Source organism: Strix uralensis, chromosome 2 (assembly GCF_047716275.1).
Source record: "Strix uralensis isolate ZFMK-TIS-50842 chromosome 2, bStrUra1, whole genome shotgun sequence".
In the NCBI taxonomy this organism is placed as follows: domain Eukaryota; kingdom Metazoa; phylum Chordata; class Aves; order Strigiformes; family Strigidae; genus Strix; species Strix uralensis.
The window spans coordinates 67,927,051-67,951,855 of NC_133973.1; the positions used below are offsets into that span (position 1 = coordinate 67,927,051).

Consider the following 24,805-nt stretch of genomic DNA (forward strand, 5'->3'; position numbering starts at 1 on the left):
TTGGTCTGTGCCAAATAGGACTTTGCCAAGCATAGTTCAAGAATTACTACAGCCCCTGGCACCACTTCCAGCATGTGGTTTGGATGTGGCTGCCCTTTGCTGAAAGGTAAGAGCTTTATTAATATAGTTGCAAGTCACTTTGTGACAGTTGGTCTCAGTGCCAGAACAGGGCCCCAGGATGCCTCCGCCTACCACCAAATGTGGCCTAAGTGCCTGCCAACTGAAGACATACTCGGCCTCTGCAGAAATTCAGGACCAGATGTGAGATGTTGTTCCCCAAAGGTCTGGAGACACTGAGAGGGTGGATGATGAGCCAGACCACTTCACTTGCTCTCAGAACTCCAGGGCACTCTCTGACATGCCTCTGGAGAGCAACACCTTCTCTGTGTGTGCTGCTGTTAGCCTGAGTTACGTTTGTTGATGAAAGTGAGGTAAGTATTGCTTTTGGTGGCTACCAGAAATGCAAATGGAAGCATCACGGAGCATGGGATTGCTGCTGTTATAGGCAATATGAAAATGAAAAGGATTATGCATCTTCCCACTTAGGTGTTCATTTCCACAGTTGTAATTTTCAGATGAAAGGGTATGTCCTGCTGCAGTCTTAACTTCCAGTAAACACAGGTATGGTTGTTAATAAATATATACTGTGGCCCATAAAAAGTACAAGTCATGTGCCTTACTACCACACAATAAACCTCCCGGATTCCTTTTATTTAATTAATCAATGCATAGGGTGATTTTTATTTTAACATCAAGTCACTCCTTAACTATTAGAACTCACTCCCTGGAGAGAAATATCCCCAATTATCATAATTATCATATAGTTCAGCTTCTGCAAATTTTATATTATGAATTTAACTTTTGGCATCATAAAATGTGAGGTGAAAAGTACACGTGATGTGCCTTCCTGCACAACTTAGTAGTAGCATTACCTACTTCCTAGCTTTGCAGAATTTTTGGACTTCTGACATGGAATTACACAAACACTAGCCATTCTTCTCTGTTACCAAAGTAAGAGAAAGCATTTGTTTGCTTCAAAGGTACTTGCTATAAACCATTCCTCCATTATGCTAACCGTTCAAAAACTGTATACTCACTTTTTAGAAAAATTCCCAATGAAATTCCTGAAATCATCAAAACAGGTTAGTTTGTGAGCTTTTCTTTCAGGGCTGTCATGTATAAAAACTTCTCAAACAAAATCCTATAGATACATTCATTCAACTTGTCTAACTTTTTTCTCATTTATTTTTCAGAGGTAGGAGCTATCTCTGTTACAATGGTACTTACATACCAGCAATAGTAATGTACTAGATGCTTTCCAAGAAAGAACAGTTTCTCTGCAGATTCTAGGTGGTAGCTTACTTGGCAAATGAGGTATTCAAGAAATCCACTTTCTGAATATAATTCTTATCCTGAGTTTTCTTCAAAAGTTTTTCTGAATATTAACTTGAGGAAAGATTAGAATAGATCATTGTTGGAAATTTTAAGATAATCTTGACACTTGAAATGTTGGATTGCAATTTTTAATTAAATATAATTCACCTGTTTTGAACTTTTGATATTAGATGCTTTGAAGCTCTGGTTAAGCAACCTAAGGACATATTGAAGAAATTGTTTCTGTGCATTTATGAATAAGAGCTTTTACTCTCAGTCTTGTTTATTTAGGTGTTTTGGACACACATTACAGCTTCCTTTCTGCCATAGGCTTCTGTCCCATCATCATCATCTGTTTATTTTTACTCCTAAATGCATATTTGGAATTGTCACTTAAGAGAAAGCCTATTTTGTCAACATTCTTCTCTGTTCTACTTCACTTAATTCTGTTTCTTTTATTTCCATATCTTCAATTTCATTTTTTAAATATTGACTTAGAAATTCTTTAAATCTTAACTAAGAAAAAAGACAGACATCTTTATTGGCTTGTGTTAGAATTACTCATAATGCACTATGTATGCCATTGCAATAAAATAAATTTTAAAAACATCTTTTGATCTAAATCAAGAAAATCTACCACAAATAGGATCATAACAGCTTGTTATCAGAGAGTGAGAGTATTTCTGTGGCACAAAGGTCTCTAGATTTTTCCAAAGCCAAGTAAAACAATGAGATAGTGGCATTAAAAGGAAGAATCTTCAGACACGGAATATGGAGGAAAGTTCAAGAATGTGGAATATTAACATATTCCAGCAGTAATGTTTTTATAGGTTAAAATCATAAGTATAACTGGCAGTCTAAGGAGAAGTTATTTAGAGAAGATGAACCATCTTATAAAATTGGTTTTGATTCTTTGAAAACATTTGGCTTCCATCTGCTACAAATTATAAAGCAAGCACAGAATAGGTACAAAAGAGAGAATATTAATTAGTCTTTTTCTTCTTGTCTTTGATTTATGGATATGATCTTACTTGTGTTAGCATAAATGAACACCATATATGTTGGTGTAATGAGCATATTTTTAAGTAGAAAGAAGATACTTCCCTGCCCACTCCCTTTTACAGCTCCTCTTTTGGGTCAGCTTGTTCAGACATCTCTAGCGGGGTTCAAAGAGGCTGCAAGCTGCATATACATAACTTCAAAGTGTAAATCAACTATTTATTGGCCAACACCCACAAAAGGTAGCTAGGACTTAACATTTAAGCGTTAGTGTGCTCTCCACCCTGACAAGGCACCATGATGACTCTCTGCTGGCCAGGCAGGCATCAGTTGTGGAGGGGGAAAGCCTGATCTCCAGGGCTTTAGAGGATGGTCCCTCACTGTGGCACAGCTGCCATCTTTAACCACAAGCTGAAAGTCCCTGGCCTGAAAAAAATCTGTGAATTGATCCTGGAAATGCTTAGGACCTGGTTTTGAAATACCTTGTTGGGGTGAATGGCATTGAAAATGGCAACAGTTTTGTTCACCAGGTAAGAAGATCTTTAAAGAAATATGGCAGCACAGTCCTGGCCTTGGCTCCATTCTAAAATCAATTTCAAGAGAACAGAATCCCCCCATTTTTGTAAATATGTTCAGTCAATTATTCTCTGCCTTCATTGACGGTATCTGTTTTCCCCAGAGGAGATAACTGTTCTTCAGTTTCTGTTCACAATTTAGACACTTCAGGTTCAAAAAATGTAGCACTATTTATGTTCAATTTTGTTATAATCTTCCACTCTACATTTCCACTAGTTTGCTTCACTGACCTTAAACTTAACTTCTGAAGATTCCTAAATTTTACATTTTTCTGGATCATATTCACTACCAGTAACAGCAGTGCCATTACTCAGTGATAGTGACAAGCTGTTCTATGTATTCTAACAGCTAAACCACATACATTACCATCATCTAGAACTAAACCTTAACTGAGAGATTTACTGCAAATTGCAAGGAAGGTTTGAGAATTCATGAGGGTCCTCTAATATTTGAAAAAAGAAGACTCACTCAGATACATTGATGCATTTGGCCAGATTTGTTCTGCTACTGGAGGAAGAAGCAAAATATTTATCATCTAATTTCCAGTGTGAACAACAGAAGATGAAAATTTGCTTTCTCTTAAGAATTTCAAACAATTCCAATTTTGTACATCAAATATTTGCATTGATCTGAGAAAAAATCTGAAGACCAATGTGTGTTTGCGAACATTCTTAAAATAATTAGAACATGCTTGAGTATCATATGCTGGCAGAGTATAAAAACCTCTTTCAATAAACCTAAATAAACAATTTAAAGTAACAATTAAACTATGCATCATTTGCAGAAAATTTAAAATGGAAAAAGGCAAAACAAATTTTGTTTTCCTGACCCTGGTCTTCATTGTGAGGCCAACTTGTTTGCAGGCTCCAATAAGGTGTTTAAAAAGTGACCTGAGCACCATCCTGGGTGTACTTTGCCAAGTAATTCCTCATTTAATTTCATGTTCTTCATTGCATTGTTCGTTGGATGAAATGGCACTGAGACAAACCCCTCATCTGAAAGGTTTCTTATTTATAAGCAAAGTACCCATCTGTATTCCTTAAAACACTCTATCAGCTTGAGTAAGAGATATCATTATCAGGCCAAGATGAAGGAATAGCCTTGACAAGATAGGAGGGAAAATGTCCATATCAAGACAAGAATAATAGCCCTATCAAGAAAAGTGGTGGGAAAAGGATAGATCCAGGCATGTAAGGAATATCTCTGCCAGCTGCATCTCTCAATCCTTTACTTACTCAGATGTCAAGAGAAAGTACTTCTAATGCAGAACAATAACCAAATGCCTAACCATTGAAGAACTCTTTAAATATTATTCACAGGAGTAAAATTACTCATTTGTTTGAGCATTTTCAGAATCAGACCCTTTATGACAAATGCATCTAAAAGCACCATTTTTCACTTGAAGAGTGACAACACTGGCAGTTTGCCAGGAAAACACTTTCAAAAAACAAAGTAACCTTTCTTAATCATTCTACTGTTTAGTCCTCACGCATGCAATGACATTTGCCTGTAGTGGGATTGAAGTCCTGCTCTTAATGGTTACTGGTCCCAGAACTGCTAATACATGGCGATCTTTTGTTCTCTTATTTTAGCAGAATGAAAATCCAAGGAAAATGAACATACAAAAGCTATCTAGACAGGATCTGATCCAGCAGCCACAAGATCGTGTCTATAGACTCAGGTAAATCCGATCAGTAAAGTCAATCCTGTATAGGTGGGATCAGTAAGGTATGAAGCTGTCTGTGCAGTATATGAAAGAGCAAAATACCATATGATTTCATCTGTTATAGACAAGTAACTTGGACTTGCCTTCAAGTTCTGGTTCTGTGCTAGATTTATTGGAATGTAAAGACTGCTGATAGCAGAGTCACACAGAAATATAGAAGAGAGGCAAAGAGAAGAAAGGTCTATCCTATTGATCCCACAAAAGAGTTACAGGTAGTTGACTTCTCTCCCCTTTTATTTTTAGTGTTTGAAACTGTAGTTTTTTATTTTGAATAATATCACATTTTCCCTGACAACTCCATTCTAAAAAAGATTTTTTTCTGAATGTTCCTTGCATAAAAAAAAATTATACTCCTTTCTGCATTTGCTCAGTACCTCTAGATTCCAGCAGAAACTCTTAATGAAAACTCCTGTTTGATTCTCTTTTCCTAATGTATCCAGAACAGTGGAAAACTAGCAATCACATCCCAGGGTACAGTGAAGTCCTCTTGCAAGAGATATTTCACGAGCTCTTTCACTTTGCTTTGCTTTTATTTAAGTAAACTGAAATAATTTAATTTGATCTGTTTTAATCATATTGTATATCTAAGTACAGATTGACCTTTCCATGTAACTTTATAAATGACCAAGAAGGCTTGGCCAAAGAGACAAAACGTCTGGCATCCTTTAAAATAAGCTGGAGCCTACTTACCTCTGCAAGGTTCAGGATAATTTGCTGCCAGCCAACCATGTTCAGCTGGATTGTGGCAGCACATTATAAATGACACATGACTTATGTCATCAGTAAGTAAGTAAATCAGTCAGTTTGTGACTATGCTTACAGAAGTTGGAGATTCCTTCTCTTTTTCCCCCTGAAATCTCCATAATTTCTCTCCCCTGTTTTGCCTCCTATTTTGAAACAGAACTATCATAATATGAGAAATACAGTTGCTTGCTGCAGATGTTCAGATTTAGGCTGACATGCAGTATTAGATTCTCACATGTAAGGAGGTGATGATTCAGGCAGTTTCTACTGATACTTATAATAACCTTAATTATGCATGCTATTTCATGAATTAGCTCCAGACTGCATCATTTGCCCTCTTAAGTGCTTTTTGTGATGGCTGAAGACGGCAGAGCAAGAGATGTCAAAGCAGAGACTGCCTTTCTACCTGCAGGTCAGATGGTTGAGAAGAGAAAGTGTTCAAGAGTGCTTCCTAGTCTTCTCCTTAGGATTATTTCCTGCAGTTGGAACTTGGCCCAAAGGGTTCAATGGCTGACAGGTTCTCCAGACTAGCATAAAACGCTTGGAGGCAAAACTATATTCCAGGTGCCAGCCTAGCTGTCAGAGAGCAGAGTACTACTTCTGCGTTCGGGTTAGGTCTTGCACTGATGCTTGAATGCTAAAGAAGCTTCCCATACTTACCTCCCCCTCCAACTGTACCCACACAGGATTATTGTGCACTAAGCTCTTCTACTTGTGCAGCAGAACAAGGAAGAGATCTTCTCCAGGTGTCACGCTGACTGGGCCTGCAGGTACTGGCAGGTAATGCCTCATTGCTGCAATAAGAGAGAAGCCAAAAAGAATGATCAGTTCTTCTCTCAGAACATCTGGGGAAAACATCTGTATTATGTTAGATACTTGGTTCTGCTGGACACTTTATAGCCTTGACATAGATTCAATTCAGAAACAGGAATTGCTTGTTTCTCTACAGCAGAAAACTACAGGTTATTTTCTTTATTATTTGAATATAATGGTCAGAAAGTAACTGCAGTACTTGGTGGGGTTTTTTTGCTTAATCTAGATCCAGTTTATCATTCACTTTCCTTGTTATTTCTGTGAAAGATGCATCGTATGTATTTCTTCAGACTTTCTGTAGAAGTCCTGATGACTCAGAAGCTTCTGCTGCTATGGCTGTTTTAAAACCTGAAATCTTTTAAGTCATACTTTCTTGTGCTTCATTACTTCAGGGACTGGTCCAAAGCCTGTTAAAATAAAGTTAAAGCTTCCCTTCTAGCTCTGAATTAGCTGGTATTTTGGTCATCATTTTCATTTTGAGGGGAGAAGAAATTTAATTCTGAGTAACCACTTTGTCCTCTTTAAAGCATCTCAAGAAGCATGGAAAAGTGTTAGGTGCTGGATCTGCCATTTCCTGAGCTCCAAAGACACCAAGAAGACCACTTTTATTCTAGAACTTTTCAGCTCCCATTCAGCTTTCAGCAGGTGAATGCAAATGCAGTCTCCTGCCAGATTAGTTTGTGGCCAAGGTGATCACATGCTCGACAACCCGATCTCGTCAGCAGGAGTAACTTAGTATCTGGGACCACAGCACTCTTTGGGATAGCACTTGGTGGTTGACCATCATGTACCCTGCATGAATTTTAATCCAGCAGGAAAGACATGAGGCCACAGGAAGGTGCATCTCAGCCTTAAAACCAAAATAGACCTTGCTGTCTGACAAAGATACAGATGGAGTTCACAACCTCCAGCAGCATCCATAAACTGTACACTGGCAAATCCCTTGTGTTGTCCCAGGAGGGCACACTCTGAGATGTATTTTCTGGTTATCGGGTGAGGTAGGCAGGACTTACAGTGTCTACCCCCTATCTATAAATGAATCTTGGGAAGCATATACAATTTGAAAAACTGTTTTCTTCTATTTATTCTGAATATATGTATGTCTCCAGTACTTAGAAAAATCAATAATGAAAAATTTATAAATCTGAACAGGTTCAGTAATGGGAATAGCAATAAATTTCCTTCTGTGTGATGAAGAGATAAAACTACTACTGCTCTGTGTCTACAGATGGGTGAAATTATTTGCATTTCTGGTTCTATTTTGGGCTGTTCCAAGCAGCTCTGCTGTACAGGGGAAGTGGCCCTAATTGGTGCTGATATGACTCAGCCAAGGTCACTTTGTCTCTAGGCCAGTCCTTAGGCCTCTTTTATTTAGGAGTATAGGCACAGCTTCTGGATATAATGTCAGCTCTGACTCAAAGTTGCTGCTAGGATCAGTAATGACATTAGTCTAATTATACAGAGACAAAAAAGTCTGATGCAAACCCTAGTCTAAAGAACAGCTCCAAATGATTCTATTATTGAAATACTGAATCAGCAATAGCAACAGTGATAAACATATGGAGGCAAAGCGTATGGTAGACAAATGACAAAGACACATTACATAGTCTAAAAGCACTTGCCAACTAAAAATAGGCCCAGACACTGCATTTGGATCTCTTTGGGTTGACTCTGGCATCCATGTGGAATAAAACTATCTTCAGATGTCTCCAAATTACATCCATACAAGTTCTCTTTCTTTCTGACAACTGTTTGTAAATTCAATGGGGGCTACTCAAACACATAAATTATGGCAGAGCTAGAACATAATACTGCAGAAAAGAATGCTCCCCAAAATGCCTTGCAGTGCTCAACGATACCCGTAAGCTGTGGGAAAAAACCCTCAACCAACAACCCTCGGACTGTGAAGAAAAGATGAAACAGATGCGAGGCTGTGATCCAAAGCACAGTGAAGATCTGGGTGACACCTTCTTTCATGGAGAAGGAAAGCTGTAGGAAGGAACAAAACAGGGGGCACTGCTTTACAAGCAAATATCTCTGGCTACTTTTGATTCACCTTTACTAATTGTGTGCTCAATCCAAACCACTTTCACTGTAAAATGAAATACGATACCTCTGTATTTGATGTTGTCATGTAAATTTTATTTTTATATTTGATAAATACTGTTGGAATAATGATTCTTGAAATCTCTCTCACAACAGACTTGATTGACAGCCCCCTAAGTGCTGTGCCTTTCATAGCGTAACATAATTGACAACCCTTAGGTAGCTAGCGGATGCAGTCGATGAAGTGGAGTGTGCTTGCTCCATATCTGAAGAAAAGTAGGTGCAATGAAATAGTTGTTATTATTAGTTTTTTAAAATAAAATTTATGTGTTTTCATTTAAGAAAGCATGACTTCTGGATATATCAGCCTCAAGCCTTTCAACAGTGATGAAAAAGATCAATGCAAAACAATTTCTATGTCAAAAACCACACACATACCATAAAATATCTAGAAATTACTTAACTGGAACAGAGTTAAAATACTGCTGAATTCTCTGCATTTTTAACATGCATTTTGTTTTTTCAAACACGTGCTGATCAGCTTCTGAAACACAAAGCTTTCTGTCAAGCCACCCTTCCCTAGCGCTCTCCCTAACCAAAAACTCGAGTTTTTTGTTGAACACTGGACCTGGGTGTTCCTAAACTTCCTTGGGTCTAAATAGAATCTGGAAAGTGCCCCTAGTCAGGCTCTGAGCAATGTCCTCAGGATGCGGATGCTCTGTGTAGCATCCTCAGACTCTGCCACCCAACCACTCAGTCCCTAGATGAGCACTGGTGATTGCTGTCCCTTTTGGCACAGGTGCTCCAGAACTTCAGCCAAAATACTTAAAGTCTAAGGAAGAAAGGCACAGGAGAAAGAGAACAGAAAATAGTTTATAAGAAGAATAACTTTGGTTCAGAGTTCAAAAACAAATCTACTCTTTTATTTTTGTTTGGGGAAAACCCTAAAAAACGTAGGCATCTCTTCAGAAGTAGATTTAGATTATGGCATCCTGAGAAGTTTTAACTCTCTTACAACTCTTTGCTTTGCCTTCCTTCCGATTCATGGAGTCCCACCTTCTCTGCTGCAGGTTAGCTTGTTCTGTTGCATGGCAGATCCTGCTACATCCTCCATGAAGTTCTGCCCTCTTCTGCATAAGTTTCTTGTGTGTCTAAGTCTAAAATACAACCTTCAGGTCATCAGAGGTCAGGAGACTTTATCAGAAAAGTATCTCTGTATATTTGCCCTGTCTTTCTACTCTTCTGTAAGCATCTATCATTGGCCAGTGGTAGAGTGAAGCCATCAGGCTCAACGGACCTTTGGTCTGACCCAATACCACCATCCTTACCAGCTGTTCGTCTGCATCTATGAGGCAGTGAGCTGGAGACCCATACATCTGCATCACTGCCACTGGGATACCTGTTCCTCAAGCAACTGGTTTTCAGACTATCCACACCAGTAACCTGAACTCATGCAATCTCCAAATCCCATCTCCAATTACAAAAGGACACCCCAAATCTCACTGCAGGACCGTCTGTATGTAGACTGGTAATATAAGCAATCAGCAAGTTTGAACTGAAGCTCAGCCTTAGGTTTGTGCTCAAGAATTTGCATGTACTACATATGTGCCCCTCAGGCTGTCCCCTGACCCATACACGTGTCAGGCTTAGCCTGGTTTCCTTATTTTGCATTCAGTGATTTTTCATTTTGGAAACGTCAAGCCTCACACAGAAGCACCATTTTCTTAATGTCAGGCTATCCCTCAAAGACAGGATTCCAAAGCTTTTATCCTCATTACCTAAGTCTCAAAACAAAAACAGGTAATGAGCTGCAGGCAACACTCCCCAGTTCTGTGATTGCATAGAACATGATTAGCAAGTTACACAACTATATGGGTAATCAGGTTCACAATTTGAACAAGGCCCCAGAGTTGAACATGGCCCCGCTGGGCTCGAAAAGGACATTCCTGCCACACAAGAGACTAAAGATCTGCAGAGGGCTTAGTGAAGTATCAGGGTAGTTTGCATGGATTAGGTAAGCGTCTACAGTCTGTCAACTAAATGCAGAGATAGAAAGAGAAGCCCTTTGCAGTTAATCTTGGGATAAGTAGATTAAACATGGTTTTCTTGCATTTCCCTCCACCTCTGTCTTAATAAACTTTTGACAGAGGGATGGGGATGCAGGGGGTTGAACATGTAAAGAACTTCTGCTCATTTTTATCTTACGTTGGCTTGTGCTAAAAACTGATTTTGAACTGGCAAACTCTGACTCCTGCCATTTGAGCATAAGTGGCAATCCTTCCCCTAGAAGAAATCTTTCTGGGATATGTTAGCCGTGCCCACCATGGAAGTACATTTTCTTCAAAGCATCCCAAGTAATAACTACATGCACTGACATTCAGGAATAGTCTAGAAACGGGTCACCAAGACATCTCTGTAGAAGCGTCTTCCAGGGACAAGCAAGCCCAGCTAAACTCCTTGGTAGCAGCAGGATGGCTGGGAAATATACCTGAAATTTGTGCTAAAATCTTCCACCTTGAACGGGCAACCATTAATTTCTAAGGGCTGACCACTCAAAGATCCAAGAGAGACACAACATGGTCCTTGTCATCAAATGCTGGACTCCACATATACACAGGTCTCCATTCAGAAATTTGTGAGAACAATTTTGTAACCTCAGCCTGAAACCCTGGACTGTATGAAATCTCATGTCATTGGAAAACGTGCTCCAGACTGCAAAAGCATTTAGGATTTTTTCACAGTGGGCATAGGAGTCAACACATGTAGGGAGTCAAGGGAGTTGGACTTACATCAACAAGTTTCCAAGTATAAGTGGATGATAGGTGGCCTGGCTCCTAGAGTTTAATTGACAATTAATTATACGTGGGGAATGAAAATGGTTCACTCCAGCAGCGCTTTGTTTCTGTAGAGCTGACAGGGGTGAGAGGTAACAATTGCTCAGCACAGTGAGGAACGAGGAGCTCCTCCGCTGCTGAAAAGCCAAGCCATGGCGTGACAGATGGCAAATGAGATTCACCACGGGCCTAGAAGAGGCCGTACCATCTCCAGCTTTCCCCACCCCTTCACCCCTTCAGCTCTGCTGGCTGCCCCGGGCAGTGGGTCAGCGGGATTGTGACCCTAACCCAAGCCCCTTTTTCTCATTTGGAGAAACAGCTGGTAACCTACGCACCCCGTGAATGAAAGCGTGGCTGCAGTTCCCCGTGCTTGGCCAGGTGTGCACAGCACAGAGATGCTCCACCACTCTCCTTCAGTGCAGCGCTCACTGCATTCACTTGCATGTATCCATGTCAATAAAACTACTGATGTTTTCATTTTCACAGTTGATAACTGCAAAAATAAATGCATGTTTCCAGGTGGCTTGTCCTTGACCTCCCCCCATGTGTGACTTCCCTTGCCCACAGCCAGTTTTCCTATACCCTCTTTTACATCCCAGGGAGGAAATCATACTTCCATCTGCATAGGAGGGAAGCAAGAGCCACCTGTGAAAAGCCGAAAAGAAACCTGGAAAAGCAGATTCATTTCCAGAATTTCTTCTCAGATAATAACTGTTCCTAAAAAGAAGGTCCCAATAAGTCTAAAGTAGAACTTTTTAAAATTAAAATTTTTAATTAATTTCTACTTTTCCTGTGGTAGAAAACAGTACTGCCAAAATCCAATCACCTCTAAGGGTAAGTACTATGTAACTTGGGAAAACGATGAACACTCACAAGCTCTCAAGGTTCAGCGTCCAGATTAATGTCACCTTGGGAGGTGACAGTATTGTGACAGTATTGACACCAAACCCCCCAGCAAGAGGCAACTGCTGCATCTTTAAAAAATGGCGTTTTTTTTTTTTCCCATGGAAAAAAACCTCAGTACTAGGGTGAAATATGCTTTTTTTGCTACAACTCTCCAGACACGCTGCCATTTCCAACGCTACCTGCTTAAACAGGAGTCTTGATTTTAGCCTTTTCCTTCAGAGGTGGGGTCGGCCAGAGCAGAGTCCACCTCAGGTGACAGGCAGACGCCCAGGGCTTACTGCTGACGTGGTCCCCAGCGGGACCGCAATCCAAGTTATAAACCATCAATTTGAAGATCGGTCTGAACTTTAATAATGCTGATGTGCTTCCCCTTTCAAACACACTCTGACAACCCGCCCGCGCCCCGCTCACCCTCCCGACAAGCGGCCCCACGGCCGCCACAGCCCTCGGCCCCACCAGCGACCCCGCCTGCGGGGCCGGGCCGGGCCAGGCCGGGCCGGGCTGTGCAACGCGCCGCGGGGGGCAGCGCGCAGGCTCGGCCCCGCCCCTCCAGCCCCGACCGCCAATCGGTGTCGCCGGAGCCTGTGGCGTCGGGCCGCCGCGCGGCGCTGGGCCCTTCCCTGGCGGCCGGGGCGGGGCGCCGTGGGCAATGGCGGCGGCCGTAGGGCGCGTGCTGCGGCTGGGCGGCCGTTGGAGCGCGGCGGCGCCGGGTGGGCCGCGCGCCCAGGTGAGAGCCGCGCCCTTTCCCCGCCGCGCCGTCTGCGCAGCCACCTGCCTCGGGCTCTGGTTCCCCCGCGCTCTGCTGGGGCGCCGGGCGGGGACTCCGTGCGGTGCCAGGAGGCGAGCAGGGAGGTGGCGGCGGGGTGGGGAAGCGGGCGGTGGCGGAGCGGGGTGTCCCTGGCGCGGTGAGCCCGCTTCGTAGGCCCCGGCTGGGCCGGGGTGTGCTGCTGCCCCCCGCCCTGGGCGGGCCGGCCGGCGGGGCTGCGGCCTACCGGGCGCCGGCGGTGCGCGGGGCTGGCGCCGGGAGGAGGCAGCATTGGGGCGGGGAGGGCGAGGGCCGGCGCCGCGTTCAAGTCGGCCCTTCCGTGAGCTGAGTTTACTTTTCTTAAGAAAAAGCGTAGTTAAGACCTGATTTATTATGTATATCACTAGAATTAACAGAGCCACATATGGACCAAAGCCAATACAAAAGTGAAGTACTTTAAGATGGTAGTTCTTTAGGTTGGTCGTCTTGAATTGTGTTTGGTCATATCAAGGTAAATCGATAATGAAGTCTCCCAATTCCTGCAATGGTGAGGGAAATGTGCTCCACAAATGTGGTAACTTCTGATTAAACAGAATTACCGGCTTGTTTTGAGATATACTGGTGTTCAGCTGGTTGCCATTTAATTAAAAAGCTTAGCTGCTGTCAGTATTGAGGACAGCCACTGTGTTTGTGTGGTGGTATTTGATACACCTGTATATATATTTAATCAGTGATCAGCAAGTGGATGAAAAGGCATGCTGGTAACACTTCCAAGTTACAAAGTAATTTAGGATAATAAGGGTTGAAGAACTGTTGGGTGGCTGAACTAAACCAAACCATGGGGTAACAGAAGATGTATGCAGTAAGGAAATGAAAGGTAATACCGGAAGGAGCAATTTGAACTGTTTATATTGGTTACTTCTAGATTAACGTTACCCATTAGGAATACAGACTAGTGCCTGTGTGGGTAGTTCCTTGCCCAGCAGCCAGAACTACATGCACTTAAATTGTACAAGGAATGAGAAAGAGAACGAGGCTGAAAATACTCTAACACTTGATTTCATTCTCAGTTGGAATAGTTTGTGTTGCTTTTGTTATCCTGTATCAAAGGTATAATTATGATCGTAACTTAGCTTTACTGGCCAGGCACCTGCTTGAGTTTGAGCTGAAAACAAGTTGTATTGTAAATGAGGAAATGATCTCAAAGGAGGAGTCATTGTAGAAGGTACAGCTACAAGGGGCCTCGAGATCATTTGTCTGCTCCTCTTGCCCCCAGAGATGGGATCAGTACCTAAGCCTGTAGCTATATAGAAATCATCCTGTAACTGTCTGTGAACCGAAGGGTATGAAGGGAACTAATGGGAGTCAGGACCCAGGAAACAAGAGACTCTTCTTTCCATTAGTAGTTAACCTGTGGAACTGTTTGATGAGGGTGTTCAGGATACTAAGAATGTATGTGAATACAAAAAGCAACTTGGAAGAAAATTCCGCCGAGGACTGTTAAAAACAAGGTATCAGCATGTCTTTGAATCGCAGGTTGCTGGAAACTGGGGAAGTGTCCTGGGAAAATTATCACTACTTGTTTGTCCTCTCCTTGTGCCTCTGATACCAGCTGCTGTTGAGGACAGGGTAATAACTTGATGTACCCTTGTTCTGACCCGCTATAACCATTTCTTACACCAAGCACTTCTCTGCCCTTACTGTTAGGGAACTTTTTTATGATGCCTATCCTAAAAAGCCCTTGCTGGAGTTTAGTTCATTACTTATTGTCTATCTTAGTGGGGGAAATCATTTAATTTCTTGGGGTTTTTTGTATTTGAAAGTGTCTTGCATTGCGAGAGGAAATGGGAGAGAAACTTTGTAATTCTAGTTCCTTTAGCTTTGACTGAACAATAGGTTTAGTTTCCTGTTCTTCTAATAAGCAAACCACAGAGATTTAGCACAACTTGAAAAGAAAAATGATCTAGCATAGTTACTGTCAGTCACTTCTGATGTGATTGAATAGCTGTTCTCAGCAGAAGAGTTCAGAGTACCGTACGTGCTATTTAATTTGATTGGGTTGGGTACCTTCTCTAAATCACTGGACAGTATATGTGTTGATATCAGAAAGAGATGATAGCACTTTGACAGTCTTTCAGAACTACGTGCCTGGAATGAAGTAGCTTTTTCTGCAGTTAACTGAGCTAGAGTTGAAGAGCCTGTTACTGTTTGATAACTTGTGCCTCAAAACAACGGGATCTGAATTCTGTTCCCTGCGCATCTGACACTTGGCTATCTATCTATACTTTTAGAGCTATCTTTTATTTCCATAGTATACAGTATAAGCATAACTTAATACATAGATTTGATCAAATATGCACAGAAGATAGATGGGGGGGGTGAGATGCAATTTTACAGTAACCTGTCAAGAGACTTTGTTCTGAGAGAAAGTTTCTTCTGATGAAATACTTTGTGAAATCAGGTGTAAAAAGGAATATGAAATCACTTATGCATATTTGCTGACACCTTGTGATACTTTCTGATGTGTTTTACAAAATCTTAAAACATAAACCTGATAGTGGTTCACCTAATTAGTTTGTAGGCTGACTGAAATCTGAGATTATGTAAATATGTTTAAGTAAATCAGTTAAAACACATTTTTGTGAAACAGCTCACTGGAAAGCCAAAACTCACCTATTGAGCAAAAATTAAATCTTTAGAAACTCGGGATGGGTCTGAGCATTTACATTCCATATGATTGCTACATAATATATGTTTTTTCTTGTGTGACAAGTGACCAGAGGACCGCTGTTGGTATCTTGTATATCTGCTGGGTTCAGTAGCACTAGCTGTGCCAGTGATTGGAGCAGTGGACACAGGGCAGCTTTAGAGTCCTGCATGCTGATGTGGTTATACATCCGGCTCTGCATCTCCTAGTGCTAGAAGCTCTACCCCAAATAAAACTTTTTAGTCCAAATTTGTCTGTGTGCTGCATGGTCTTGGAAAAGGAGGTGGTTGAAGTCTGCCAGCTTAGAGCATGGAAGCAACATGAAAATGGTGCAGCTGCGTGCGTGCCATGTCACTTGGTGTTGTCTTCTATCTCTGTAACTGTCATGCTGTAAAATGGATGTTTTCTTTTGAATTCGAGTCTTCTGTCTCCAATTCCCCTTTCCTCCCATTCCAAAAATACAGGAAACTTGATTTGTCTGTTAGTGATACATGTTGATTTTATATCCATCTAACTCCAGTGAAGCAAAAGGATGAGTAAACAGACAGGTCCTAGTTATTTCTCTTGGAAAAAAAATAGGCTGGAGAAGCTGAAATTGTCTGAAAAAGGTGTTGGGTTTTTTCTATAAATTTACTGTCTTCCTGGAAAATCAGGATTTGCTAAACTGTTTTAATGCTAGGTTGCTCGGGAAGGAGTTGGGAGGGGAGGATTAATACCAAGGAGTTGCATCCAGAAGTAAAGGCTTTCCCTTCTCCCATGTCCTTGTGAAATAACATGTCTGTTATTTCAAAAGTACTGTTGATAACCATTGCTATTTAAAAAATTATGAGGCTGCTGTCTATGGTAGTGCTTTATGAAATGTGTATAGAACTGAATGCAAACCTGTGGTTTCATCTAGAAAGTAGAGGAGCATGCTTTCTTGTTTGACTGAAATGCCAGAAGCATTTAGCTGTGCTTTGCAGTTCTTGCCTGTACCACCCATGAAATAGTACTCTTATCCCAGAAGAGGTACCCAATACAATAGATATTAATTTGCATAAGAGGCTGTTTTCTAATTATGAACAGTTTGTGTGTCCAGGGACTTTTGATTAGTGACGAATTGAAACTAGGGAAGAATATAAATAGCTTGAGGGAAGGAGGACAAAAATGAGAAAATTACAATAGAAATTGACAGGAATAAGATGAAAGCAATCTTTTTTTAAAGTATTCTGTTTAAAGCATAGCAGAAAGAAAGCAATTCTGGGCCAAGTAATAAGGAATCATATGTTCATTAGCAAGAATTACAAATAATTAGTTACTATTAAGACAAGCAAGGCAGAAGATGAATTGAAGTCTTTCCCGAGGAGTGACTAGGAGAGAAGAATAGGGAATTTGCAGAGATACCTCTGCTTTCCTTACTGTTTTCTAAGGAAATCACCAGAGCCTTGCCTGTGGAAAATGTGTACGTTTAAAATTTTGATTATTTTTCTTTTAATTCTGTGTATGTCAATGTAACCTCACAGAAAACATGAAAATATATATATATAAAAAATGGTCAAACCAGGACTAGCATTGAGTATGATACGTACAAGCTGTGGAGAAAACAAAGCAACAACAGGTTCTTCAGCACCAAATTGTGCCTTGGAGCTGGTTTAAAATCTCCTCTGGCAGAAGTATTGGTTACTTTTCTGAGGTACATACCTTGACAGGCATATCTTTATCTATGTCAAATTGTAAAAGCGTAGAGGGTCAGTTCTTTCCATCTTGTGCGACCTTGTTATTCAAAGATTACTTTACCTTCTATATCAAACCTTATTGAATTCACAGGACTTACCCTGCGGCACAGGCATGTGCTATACATAGGTTCAAGGCAGGGTATTGTAGTCTTTATTCCAAGTTGAAATTTTAAGTGGGGTTGTATACTGAAGTCTGCAACAGTCACAGATGGGTAAATTGATCATGAATAGCTTTACATATGTGCAGTGAATTGGAGGTGTTGGACCAGTCCATCCTGGGCTGCCAGACATCCAGAATATGAACTGGACTCTGTGAAAGCACAGGACAAGCTGTGTTTCATTTCCTGTTCATGTAGGACTTCACCGTTAATACAGAACACCCAAAGCTTCTAGTCACAGGAGAAGTTTGTGTAAGCTAAATCATGTTACTAACAGAAGGTGGACGTTCAACCTACTTTTGTGTTTGTCTTGCAAATAGATCCATGTAGTCTTGGTCTGATGAGACGTGTGTGTTTGTATCATTGTGGTTATAGCTTGAGTTTGAAGATTACGGTTGTATTTGTATTAGTTACAGGAAGATAACAAGAGTTTTGTGCTATTCATATTAGCTTAACTCAGGATGGTAAAATCCATTGAAATGATCAGCATGTCTAAATTCTGATCTGGAGAAGACAATTCTTGTCACTTGGAGGACATTTAATCAATTCAAATACTAGCTTTATTTTGTTCCTCATAATAACAACTCTTAACTAGTTCAGTTTGTGCGTGTTTGGGTTTTAATTTTGGCTAAAGGTAGACTGAGGCTACAGCTCCAGAAGCAGCAGAGGCAATTTAATAATTTGCTCAAAGAAATGAAGATGAAGAGAGGACTCCCCCTCTACTGCCTTGCTTCCAGTTGTGTGGTTCAACCACCATCTTGTGTCAGTTTTGGCTCTTCTTGGAGCCTTCTCTGAATCACTCGGACTTAGCAGCTGAGCTGAGAACTGCTCACTTGCTGGGAGGAAGCAGAAATTAGTGGTCTGCCACATTTAGGGAGCTGAGCTGGCTTGCAGAAGAATCCAAGTGCCCTAGCTGGCATGGGGTGGGTGGAGGGAGTGAGGAAAGAATGCTAACAGGGATGGACTGTGAGATGGGCTTGCTCTGCCTTGTGGAACTGCACTGTCTGCTTACAAAGCCAAGCTGGGACACATTAAAGGGACTGGAGAGAAGTGTTTCTGGGTACTATCTGGTGAACAAAACTGGATATTTTTCTGATTCAAAGTGATTCTTTTTCTGTCTTTGCTTTTCTGTCCCACACACCCTTTTTTCTTGTGATTCCCTCCCTCCACCCACAGAAGACCACACAAATAATCAGTTCTCATTCAGTTTGTGGAGTAATTAAGCTGCAGAGGACTTTAATACTAATGTTGGAGAGACAAAATAGTGCATAATATTGGCACTAGGCCAGAACTGGGACATTACTGCTCTGTCAGTGAAGCTCCTGTTCAACTGGCAGAGCGCTTGATTGAAATTAGTCCTCTTAACTACTGATTGTCTTGATAGAAGAAAAACCAAGTTTGTATCCCACAAAGATCAAAAGATAACTGTTCCCTGAATTTTGACTTCTAAGCTGGAACAGTGCTCAGTAGTATTTGCTGGTGAGAGCTACTCTACTAGTTTTCTAATTGTTCTACCTGAGATGGTGAAATAGTTTATGATCCATGCTGGCACTGGGAACAAGGAAGGAGCACTCCCATCACCTTTCCAGAATCTTTAGCAGTATCTGTGCAGCCACATGCTTCTGAAAGCCACTAGAGAGCTGCCCTGCAGATTCTTTTCATACTTACGGGATGCTTTTAGGTGAAGGCAAAACCTACTTACTTGCTGATAGATTTTAATTTTCTTTTAAGACTGTGTCTGTTGTTCAGTGCTGTGTTTTGCTTTTGCTGGATGTTCCTGACATATGATACTATGTCTCTTCATCAGAAAAATCTTCTGAATTATTTGTAGTCTGTGAAAATGATCAATTTTTAGAATGTGTTTATCTGTTTAAGGGCATTAAACAATTGGAAGAAAATGGTTGAATGAGTAATGCTGCCTTTTCTAACTTAGTACAATAATGTGTTGAATCCTGTTATAGGTATGAATATCTTGTTTATACTATTAATTTTATTTAGAGCTCACTGTGCCAAAAATATAAAATAAATCTCTCACTTTTTTCTTTTTTGTTTTTGTTAGACGTTAAGGCTAATCTATACCACTACAGCAGTGCAGAGGAAAAATGTAGGAGCCTCAGGACCTGAAAAATACACGGAGGAATTTATTAAAAAACAGATTGAAGAGTTCAACCTAGGAAAGAGACATTTAGCCAACATGATGGGAGAAGATCCAGAAACTTTTACCCAAGAGGATATTGATGTAAGTACAGTTGCTCTGTTGGAGAAGTAATTTACTGTAGAGTTTCAGATATTGAAAGCACTTTACTTCAGCATGAGCCCCTCAGCTCTCTGTGAATTTTAATCAAACTGTCAGAATAAGAAAGAATGCTACTATACATTGCAAACATTGCAGCTGTGACTGTGAATAGAGATTCTACCCCTGCTACCATGTGAGGTCAGACATCACAGTATAGAGCTGTATACCATATCTTGCTAAAGCACAGTAGGTTCTTTTTAAAAGTACTAATGGATAATCCCCTTGATCAGAGGTTATAAGAGGCACTGTAAAGGTTTACATAGTACTTGGAAACGTTTGCCCACAATTTGACCTGCTGTGTATATTTAGGTCAGGTTTTCTTGTGTGATACTGTGGTTGCTGGTAATGCAAATTAAATTTTATAGGATGTTTTACAACTAACACTCAGTTCTAGTTTAGGGATTTTAATACAGATGTGAATTTAAGCTCATATCAGTAGCTCCAAACATACTATTTTATTGCCATTCCCTCTGACAATTGACAGATGGGTGGTCTTCTCTTTCTCTGTGTCATTTAGGCTCATGTATAGATACACTCCCTTTCACTCAGGAAAATGTTTTGTTGCATGGATTTTTTTAATGTCCCACCTGGTCTTCACTTCTGTCATTTCTGTCTTTTTTTATCGCACATCAGAGGTAGGGGGAGAAATGTCATTTTGTGACATTTACTCTTAGGTGAAGCTGTGTGAAGTCTCATGGTTGAATCTTTCTCTGCGCAGTAACAACACTATTACTATATCCATGGCAGCATGGTATATCAGCAGGGCCCTCAGGGTAGACATAGTAATGTGGTATGTGCCAAAAGAGGTGTGCATGGGTTAGTGTTTTCAGGGCAAGGAGATTGTTTGTTGCCCTTCTCAGTGGCAAAATTCTGTCAGCATAGCTGTGTCTACATAAGAGGTCTTGACAGTGTGCTTATGCCAGGAAAGAGCTGCATCTGTAGGTGGTGATAGAGGCTGATTTCAAACAAATTTGACAGGCTTCAAAACTAAGTTCTGAAAACTTCTCTGAAAATAGACACCGAAGTAGAGAAGAGACAGACAGTTAATGGCCTGCTAAGAAAAAGGCTGAAATGAGACTTGAGTTTTATCAGGTCTCAGAAAATCCCTAAAGGAAGCTTGACTTTATTACAAATCTGTAGGAAATCAAGCTTTATGAGTACAAAGCTATGCACTGATACTGTGACTACTTTGATTTAGAATCATAGATACCACTTTGCTCTTCTACAGACAAGTGCTAATGCAGAGACCCTTCCAGTCTCAGTATAGAGTGGATGAGATCCTGTCAACAGTAAAAGTATTCATCGAGGCATTTGGGTCAGCAGTAATAGCAGCCTGTTTCTTTACGTTGGCTTTTCTATTTCTGTATGGACTATGGAATTTCCTTTTCCTGTGTTTTTCAGATGTTTTTTCTTATGCTTAATGACCTTTGTCTTTTTGAGTTACTTCCTTGTGAAGTATTCATGCACAGACCTGCCACCAGAATACCTCCCATGTTAGTACAGTACAATGATGATGCTAATAGTTCAGTTTGCCCGGAAGGTTAACAGTAGGAGAAAGCGTTAATCTGCAGCCTGGCTTCCTTCCTTGCTAGGGTCTTGGGGGAAGGCTTACAGACAGCAAGACTGCAAGCAATGGAAGAAGACCATATCTAAGTAGTGGCTTCTTTATGAATCCACAGCACTACGATCATTTGCACTAAATCAACTGAGCTCCATCATTAATAAAAGCAGATTCATTTTGGAATTAGCTTTTACAAATGTAGTGCAGGTGACAAGTATGGGACTGCTTTGCAGACTGTTTCTGAAAAGAGGGGAAGTGGAGCCAAAAGAGTAGTGTTTTGTTTGGTGATACCAAGTATCTGGTACATGTTTGACTTCTTTATATTCCATCAGGTGTTGGAAAATACTTAGAGTGTGTAATAGTGTCTGCTATGCATAATTAAATTTCTGTTATAAAAATATAAAAGCTGCTTAAGCACTGGCAGGAGAATTATGAAGTTTTACATTTCGAACAGTAATAATTCTTTCTGATGAGTGCTTATATACCTCCATGTCTTCTACTGTTAATCAGTCTGTGCAGCGTATCTCAAAAGTAGACATCATAGGATTCTGTTCTTCACCAGAGTTTTAGGTATAGTTTAATAAAAGCTAAACCTTGTGAAGTTTTAAACAGGAAAATAAGTTGACTTACTTGCTAATCCTTCTGGATGTTGTGGAATCAGAATTGCCTCTTACTGGTGCTTTTATTTAGGAATGAAAAGTTAAGCTGTGCATTACAACTGTATTTCTGGAGGAGAAAAAAATACAGCAAATTGATATATAACTCTGCAGAAGTCTACCAATTGCTTTTTAATTGGTATTATAGACCTCACTCTGAAGCTAGAAGGTTTTATTCTCCTATGTGTGAATATGTGCTATGAAGTTTTTCTAATTGATTTGCTTTGCCCATTCCATTTGATGTATCATTTTTCACAATATTTCATAATTTGTGCTCATTTCTAATGAACAGAGTCGTTAGGACAGGCATGTCTAAGTACAACTGACAGCTAACATTAGGTGCCAGATGCAGTTTATAAAGCTATGTAGAACTGCAGAGAACAGTTTAAATAAATTAGCACCTGTACATTAGTCTCACTTGCTGGTAATTTATAAGCGAATCAGTAGAGATGACATTTAGGTAAGTCATTGATCAAGTTAACAGCTGCATACCCGCTGCCCAGCTGGGATACCTAATTAATAGAGATTGCAGTCCTGACCTAGTGCTTTTCCCCGGTTGAGTCTGTAATCCTTTTATTTTGTGATTTAACTTTAACTTATGGTTGTAGTAAACAGCCTACCTTCATTTTCTGCTGTCAGTTCTGTGATATTCTACTTTAAAGCCCAGAAATCTAAGTAAAATTAATACAAGAAAAGCATCTTAATCTTCATGACCTATTTATATGCCAGTATTTTTATTATTCATTTTTATGCAGTCACTAAATGCTCTCCCAGATATGAGCTCATCATAAAGCAGTACTTTCTCCATAAGAGTTAGTAAAACTCAAAAGCTAGAGATCTGAGGTGATTTTCTTTTGCTGCCTGCCTTATGACCTAATAGATTGTTGTCAAGCAGATGGAATGATTTGAATCTAAACTCTATGTTTATCTTCACTAGCACATATATTGTCGCAATAGTACCAGTTAGGTTGTTAACTATGAAAATGTTAAATGTAGAAAAACTTCATTCTTTATAGGGTATAGTTTCTTTCAATGAATTAAGATTTAATGAAAAGTAAGCTATATTTACTTGCTTTTAAAAGTGGGCCCAGCACATCTGATTTCTAAATAACATTCAATTTTTAGCAATGCAAAATGTTAGAAACGGGTGAATATTGGCATATGTGAAATGTCAGAAATGTTATTCAGAACAAAATGCATTTCTGAACTTTGCTTGCAAGAAGAGAATGTTGTCCAGCATTGTCTTTACAAGAAATACAACAAATGGATTTTATATTGTTTTTTAAATAGTTGATGCTAGAATACTTTTTCCAACCTCTTTTTCTCCAGTGAAGCCAAACTCCTGCATTAGTATTTTCTTACTTCTGCATCAAAGTCCATCTGAACTGATGACTACTGTATTTTTTTTTTAAATTTTTGTTTTGAAAATGATTAGTTAGTATAACAAAAGTATATTAAAAGAAGGTGTTTTTTTGGTGTAATGCTAGTGGGTTAGTGGTTTTTTTTCTTCATGTGATGGCGTTAAAATGTTGTGTCACTGTGAACTTTAAATTTCTTTCTGCCCAAGCTTTAGATAAACTGTGGCAAGTGATTGGGGTGATTTCAATAAATTTTAATAGCTAGTTGTTAGAGGAGCATATTGTTTTAGAAGATAAACTTATATGTGTCACGTTTTTTTTGGTATTAACCTTTTCTGTCTTGTTAAATAAAAAAACGATTTAACATTTTCCATCCCATTTTTGTTTCATTCGTTCCTGGTGCTACCCCAGATATTCTGGATTTTGGATGTTGAAAACTTTTAAAGAATGCTGCTAGTGTGGTTAGAAGGAAAAACAGCTGTTCCAGCAAACATTTCTGCTGAATTACAGTGGCTAAATAATGTGATTCAAGAGGCAAGGTTTAGGAAGGGAAGTGGCTCTTGTGTGATCAAGTTGAGGAGCAGAAGAAGCTGAAACAGCTATTGCTCAGGCGTTTTATTAAAACGTTATGGCATAAAGTGTCACTTCTCAGTGTTTTGATGACTAAAGTTTCGTGTATATTTAAAAAGGAATGAGCTGGATTCTTGAGCCCTCTGCCAAAAAGGATGCTCCTGCAAGGGAACCCCAGCGTGGAGGTTTTTTGATTTTTTTTTTTTCTTCTTTGTTTTCTACAAAATACCTTTCCTCACTGGATGTTACTTGGATAACTATCTTTGGGTATGATTCGAGCAATGAAAATTAGTGGAATGTTTTGTGTTTGAGCTGTAGATTCAAAAAAAAGTGTGGGAAGACACTTGGGCAAGATCAATTTGCTCTGCCAAACCTCTCCTCCTTATGGTGGCTTATTTCAGGACTGAACTGTCTCAGTGTCTTTCCCCTATCCCAATATGACTCAGTCAACTCTATTTGAAGTATTGAATTCTTAATTTGTCAAGACAAAAAAAAAAGTAACCCTTACAGTAACCCAGCTGAGCTTGTTTGATTCGGAGTTAGGCTCTGGTGTCTGAGAAAGTGAGTGAACAAAAAACTTCTTGGCTTGCAGATAGATAGGAAGGGAAGGAGGATCAGAAGTCAGCATGTGCAACATGCACAATGAAGAGGGCTGATAAGGGTGTGGCAGGTATACTGAATTTGCACAACATGCCTTGTGCAGTGCTGGACAGATTATTTAATGAATTGGTTTGCATGTTTGAAGGACTGCCAGATAGGATTTTTTTTAATAGGGATGGAAGCTTGTTCTCATTATTACAACTGGCTTGAATTCAAATTTATAGCTGCAAGTGAAAGACATTGTAGTCCTGTGGGCAGTATATTGAATCATCTGGTCCCTCAACAAGTGATGATAGAACAGGATTCCTTTTAGTTTGTTACAGGAATGCTGAGTTTACCAGTGCAGTTTAAGAAATGCCTGATGTAAACCATCGTGTTACTAACATGTATTCATTATGATCCACTATTTTTAAAGGTGTGA

General features: G+C 40.1%; 1 protein-coding gene across 1 annotated transcript in view; it reads left to right on the top strand.

Moving 5' to 3' along the window:
- The first annotated feature begins 12,630 nt into the window (after window positions 1-12,630).
- MRPS9 (mitochondrial ribosomal protein S9) overlaps window positions 12,631-24,805 on the top strand; it is a 34,290-nt gene continuing 22,115 nt past the window's right edge. Inside the window, exons 1-2 of the mRNA XM_074859110.1 lie at window positions 12,631-12,745; window positions 19,403-19,582. Of these exons, the coding sequence (XP_074715211.1) occupies window positions 12,668-12,745; window positions 19,403-19,582 (258 nt within the window). The 5' untranslated portion in view covers window positions 12,631-12,667. The remainder of the gene's footprint in view (window positions 12,746-19,402; window positions 19,583-24,805) is intronic.